This window comes from Colobus angolensis, unplaced genomic scaffold (genome assembly GCF_000951035.1).
Source record: "Colobus angolensis palliatus isolate OR3802 unplaced genomic scaffold, Cang.pa_1.0 Scaffold26, whole genome shotgun sequence".
NCBI classification, from domain to species: domain Eukaryota; kingdom Metazoa; phylum Chordata; class Mammalia; order Primates; family Cercopithecidae; genus Colobus; species Colobus angolensis.
In genome coordinates, this window is record NW_012115821.1 from 6,634,119 (window position 1) to 6,640,422 (window position 6,304).

Below are 6,304 nucleotides of genomic sequence, written 5' to 3' on the forward strand. Positions count from 1 at the left end.
TTGCTCAAGTGTTAGTCCCTAAAGACACGTGTGAGATGCCTTTCTTCAAGCTGATTCTACTCAGTTCCAGCGCCTTTAAGTTGAAAACCTGAAAGAAGATTTTTGAAGATATGGATAGATTACTTCCTATGAAAACACTTGAATTATTGAGTTGACTATAAGCCACCAGAATATCGTATCAGGTTTCTACCTGGCATCCTTCAAATTTGAACATGGTGCTCTTTCATGTACTGCATTTAAGAAATGTGTATGTTGAGTTTTCCTGCTGATACAGACTATTACACTCCTCTCAAAGAAAATGGGTGTGTATCTCTATACATTTTGATGTTTCAAAAAACATTTAAAAATCTATTAAACCTTTTTCTCTTAAAAAAGAAACCTTATTGCCAGGTGTGGTGGCTCATGCCTGTAATCCCAGCATTTTGGAAGGCTGAGGCAGGTGGATCACCTTAGGTCAGGAGTTCCAAACCAGCCTGGCCAACATGGTGAAATCCCGTCTCTACTAAAAATACAAAAAAGTTAGCAGGACATGGTGGTGCATGCCTGTAGTTCCAGCTGCTTGGGAGGCTGAGACTGTAGAATCGCTTGAACCTGGGAGGTGGAGGTTGCAGTGAGCCGAGATAGTGCCATTGTACTCCAGCCTAGGAACAGAGCGAGACTCCATCTCAAAAAAAAAAAAAAAAAAGAAACCTTATTGATAAGAATAAAGCCCAATAGAAACAATTTTTTTTTTTTTTTGAGACAGGATCTAGTTCTGTCACCCAGGCTGGAGTGCGGTGGCACAATCTCTGCTCACTGTATCCTCAACTTCCCAGGCTCAAGAAATCCTTCCCTCTTCAGCACCCCCGAAGTACCTGGAACTACGGGAGAGTACCACCAAGCCCAGCTAATTTTTATATATTTTTTAGAGACAGGATTTTACCATATTGCCCAGGCTGGTCTTGAACCCCTGAACTCAGGTGGTTAGCCCGCCTCAGCCTCCCAGTGTGCTGGGATTACAAGCATGATCCACTGTACCCTGCTGAGAAGTGAATTCTGTATCTGTATATCTCATGAAGACCAGGCTATTACTGTCTTCTTTTGCGTTTTTTTTTTTTTTCTTTTGGTGCTTGTGTAATAAAATGTGTTTCTTATGTAGCTATGTACTGAGGATAGACAATGGGGTTGGATCCTTGGGAAGAAAGAGTGTGTATAGGATTTATTATTATTTACAAATTCTGCTTTACTAAGCATAGAAGTACAAACATTAGTTAGGATTGATTCAGTATCTCAAAATCATTTCCTATCTTCCTGGCCTTGCTCTGAAAGATGCGAAGTGGTAAATGGAGCGATGACATTCTAAGGTTGATGTCTTTTATCATGTAGCCACTGAATATTATTGTTATCAACTGTGTTTTTCAAACTTGATGAACCACCCTTTATGATTTTGTTCATACGGAAAACACGTATTATTTATTTAATGTTATCTTTAAAATAACTTTTAAAAAATAGCTGACTTTTTAACTTTTCAAAAGGAAACTTTTATTACTACCATCACTATTATGTATTCAGCTGATTTCTTATTATATAAAACTGTCTTTTTAAACTTCAAGTGAAAAATAAGTCAATTTTTTAAAGTATTGCTTTTTTTCTTAAATGCTAAAGGCAAACTTTATATTGCTATCATAACTTACCAGTGAGATTTCTCTATAGCAAATTAAAAATATATGTATCTATTAAAATAAAAAATTAAAATGTAAAAATCTCTTTATGTACAAGTGAGAATCACATAGCACACTATAGAGGGACCTAAATTAAACTGGGAAAGAGTGGCTGAAAGTGAAGATGGGCCACTAAGAGTGACCCATACTGGGTGCCACCATTGACACAGGGTTTTCTGTTAAAACTTGGCAAGGGTTTGTTCCTACCCCTCACGACTCTGAGAGTCAAGCCTGCCATTCAGCTAAAGAGGCGCCACGTGGGGTTTACTGTCTTTCTTTTTAAATATTGCCCTGGTTCCCTCTTGACGAGTCCCCTTATTAACGGAAGGTGACCTCAACTTTTTAGGCCTGTAAGGATGCCGGCAGTAATGAATTTTTTATCTTCTGTGAGTCTTGCTCTAAATTGAATTCAGCATTATGCTGGTGCATATATGTAAAAAGATGACCAATTGATATTCAAATGTAATGAGGAGGAAGGTTTACTATTCAGCATAGCCTCCTTTGTTTTTAGCCCTAGTAGGTTCTTTGCACTAAAACAATACAGCTTTCCTCTTCCCATCTGAAATCACTGTGTCTAGCTGGATAGGAAAGACATCTTTTCTAACCCACTCCAGAAATAAAATACAGTTTGTTCTGGTTTTCTAGTTTAATTTTTTCTAATGTGACTAGAGATTTGGATGTGAAGTCTTAAAAAAAAAACAAAGTATTCCTTTTGAAACATGCAAATGTGTCTCTCTATCACCTAGGAAACTATTATGGGACACCCAAGCCTCCTAGCCAGCCAGTCAGTGGGAAAGTGATCACGACGGATGCCTTGCAAAGCCTTCAGTCTGGCTCTAAGCAGTCGACCCCGAAGCGAACCAAGTCCTACAATGATATGCAAAATGCTGGCATAGTCCATGCGGAGAATGAGGAGGAGGATGACATTCCTGAAATGAACAGCAGCTTTACAGGTAAAGGTCAGACCATGTTGCCCTCAATGGACCTGGGGAAGGGATGACAAGGAGGCTTTTGCATACAGTTTTGAAAAGGATGCTGTTCTCAAGAGGGATTTTGTAGGGTCGCCAAAATTCAAACTTGGACCACACAGTGCTTGCAGAAGAGATGGTTCTTTCCCTGGTCTTCTTTTCATGCCCCTTTACAGGAATATTTTAACTTCACCAGAATACCTTAAAGGAGCTGGGGGTGAATGTATGAAGAAGGAAAATGAGAAATCAGCATGGTTTCTTTCTCTTCAAAATGATATATGTATATAAATAGCTGTATTTTGTTCATTGATTTTTTTTTGAGGGGGGAATCTTGCAGCATCTCTATCATTATGGCTGATTGCTATGAAGCAAAATATGAGAATGTGTTTTATCAGTGTAATGTCAGTTGATGCTGTATGGAAGGCCAGCAGGACCCTCTTATGTCTTTGAAAGCAGAGATATAATGGTAGGATATTATGTGTTCCGTTAACTTACGCAAAATTGCTATATGCCTTAAAAGGGGGAAAGATAGAAAAGTAAAATTCTATCATTATATCCTATATATGCATTCTATATTATATAGCCTATGTATTACTGGCTATATTATATATCTATTTTATCTATATTCAGGGCTGTCTACCTCTGAGCTTAAGTATGTTGTATTTTATGAAGGGTTGTTTATTATTATTATTATTATACTTTTAAGTTCTAGGGTACATGTGTACAACATAATTGTGAAGGGATTTTCAAGGACAAGGCCTTTGGGTAAGGCCATACTGCACAACTCCAGGGGGCACCATTCACAGGGTATAATGTGTGTTCCCTGGAGGGCAGAGGTTGCAGTGAGCTGAGATTGCACCACTGCACTCTGGCACAGGTGACAGAACAAGATTCTGTCTCAAAAAATGTAAAAAAAGTAATAATAATAATAATAATAATAATAATGTTGTGTGTTCCTTGGGTTAGTGCAGTGACCCAGAAGAGCTCAAGAATATTTTTTACTATATAAGGATTTGACCTTACATAGTAACTCCAAATGTAACAGCTGAATAAGATAGGAGTAACTTCAGTCTATAGTGTTGTGCATTAGAAGAACATCTTGTTTCTTCTGTTGTCCTGTACTTAAATATTGTATTTAATATTTTAGAGTTATAGCTATGAATAAGTTATCCATTTTCAACATATGAGATTATCCTCTCCCATAGTGGCCTTTTCTCACATTACCATACTTTGGTTATTGATTAGCATCAGCCCTGGGGAAGGGAGAAATTACTAGACTGTTTTCCCCTGTGCTACCAACTCTTAGCAGAATATTTAGGAAAAGTTTGTTATTTATGAATGCTGTCTGCAACCTGTATGGGCCTCACTGAGGTTTTTAAAAATTTATTAACTAAGCTCAGAAGCCTACAATTTATCAAATGGCAATAAAATTTTTTGGATGAGTTTATTGTTATAGCAACTGGATAGCCCAACATTTGTGCAAGAAGTGTCAGGTAAAGACAGAAGAGATTTGTTTGTTATCCTGGCTTGGCTCTTGGTAGTTGTCTTCTTAGGAACATTATGCCTAATTCATCCATGTATAAAATGACTTGCTAGGATTAGGTCATTTCTGAGTTTCCCCTTCTAGCTGTATGAATTTGACTCCATGGAAATTTCTTATTTTCTCAATTAGAATGGGTTAGGCCAGTGCCTGCCCTATAGTTGTAATATCTAGAAGAAATTTGCTACCTTGTACCTATGTTTTAATTGAAATCAGCCGGTTTCATTCATTTGGGAATCTTTCGTATGTTTATAGTAGCCCTTACCAAAATGAAAACAGATCATGAAAACATGTTAACATTTCTTTCAAATAATCTCATACTTTAATGCCTTGATATTTTGATAAATAAGAATAGCAAATGATGGTATAACCTAAACCATAGTTGTGGTCACAGAAACAGAAGACCTTGGGGGTAGTGTGCAGCAAAACAGTTCTGCCAAGCAGATTGGGTGGTCCCCAAGAAGCTTGTGTGTCTGTATTTGTCCTTCATTTATTAAATATATTTTTTGGTAGAAATAAGGAACAAAGTAGAAGTAGTTGACTGTAAGTCTAGATGCAGTTTCCTATTTCTAACTACTATCAATCTCTCTCTAGAAGCCATGCCTCAGAAAATTTGACCCCATAAAATCCCCACTTGAAATCCTGGCATCTTAGAACAACTTGTGGGCCCAGATCATCATTGCCAAAGTCAGTCTGATGATTAGTTTCCACACAAAACAGAAAGCTAAGTGGCACCTGATTGTGTTCCTCACGTTCTTGTCTGATACCAAGAAGGCCAGTAGGATGCACTGAGGAAAAAGTGGCCTTGAGATATGCACGTGATGGGATCTCTTCACAACGTATGGAGCATGTTGACTGTCCCCTCACTTATAACACTACACCTGCGACAGCTGACAATCTGTCATACACTAACTCATGCTAGATCTTTCACATAATTAACAGTACCCAGTCCATATGTATGTGAAACTAGTGGTGTCAAAGCATTTCATATTCTGAACCACGTTAAATAGGAATCCACCAGCCACTTTGCATGTAGAGTGACAGTGGCATAATGAGGTGTTGGCTCCTGCTTGGGCCAGCTATGATAAAGGCATGAGCATCATATCAAAATGTAGAAATATTATGGAGCCATTAAAATGATATTTACCAGGATATTTTTAATAACTTGCTGCTATTTGTATCTTAGCTGCCTTTTGCTTGAGTCTTTTGAAGAAGGTTTGTCCGAATAACATGCCTAAGTAATGCTGGGACTGTTTTCAGACAAAAGATCAGGGAGCCTATTGGCCAGAAGCATCCTGAGAAGGCAGCCCACCCCTCCTTTCTGCAGTCATTGATTAAGGCAGAAGCTGAGCGGTGGGCAGTCATCCCAGATGCTCACCGTGGAACTGACTGTGAACACAAAGCAATGGGAGAGTCTTCCACAAATTATGCCCAAATTATGGGCCTAAAAAGAGTCCTTGAGAAAGAAGACTTCCTATGTGGGCTTAATGAAGGTAGAGTTACACTGTTGGCCAAAGCACAGTTACCTACACAAAGACTTTTGCAAAAATACTGTGTTTTTTAGAGACACCTTAGAAAGTGTGTAACAAGGGCGGGGCACGGTGGCTCATGCCTGTAATCCCAGCACTTTGGGAGACTGAGGCGGGCGGATCACCAGAGGTCAGGAGTTCAAGACCAGCCTGGCCAACATGGTGAAACTCTGTCTCTCCTAAAAATACAAAAATTAGCTGAGTATGGTGGCCGGTGCCTGTGATCCAAGTTACTCAGGAGGCCAAGGCAGGAGAATCACTTGAACCCCGGAGGCAGAGGTTGCAGTGAGCCGAGACTGCGCCATTGTACTGCAGCCTGGGTGACAGAGTGAAACTCCATCTCAAAAAAAAATAAAAATAAAAATAAAAAAGTAAGAAAGAGAATGTGCAACAAATCACTACAACTAAAAAAACTAAAAAGTAACAGGTTCATTCATGAACACCTCTGAGAGACATCAAAACATTACTTAGTCGGGCCGGGCGCGGTGGCTCAAGCCTGTAATCCCAGCACTTTGGGAGGCCGAGACGGGTGGATCACGAGGTCAGGAGATCGAGACCATCCTGGCG

At 39.2% G+C, this 6,304-nt stretch overlaps 1 protein-coding gene across 2 annotated transcripts in view; it reads left to right on the plus strand.

Annotated features, from left to right (window-relative positions):
• The window catches only part of MAGI1 (membrane associated guanylate kinase, WW and PDZ domain containing 1), a 275,228-nt gene that overhangs the window by 135,908 nt on the left and 133,016 nt on the right, over nucleotides 1-6,304 (plus strand). For both annotated transcript variants that reach the window (XM_011947180.1, XM_011947179.1), the window contains exon 3: nucleotides 2,447-2,653. In XM_011947180.1, the coding sequence (XP_011802570.1) occupies nucleotides 2,578-2,653 (76 nt within the window). In that variant the 5' untranslated portion in view covers nucleotides 2,447-2,577. The remainder of the gene's footprint in view (nucleotides 1-2,446; nucleotides 2,654-6,304) is intronic.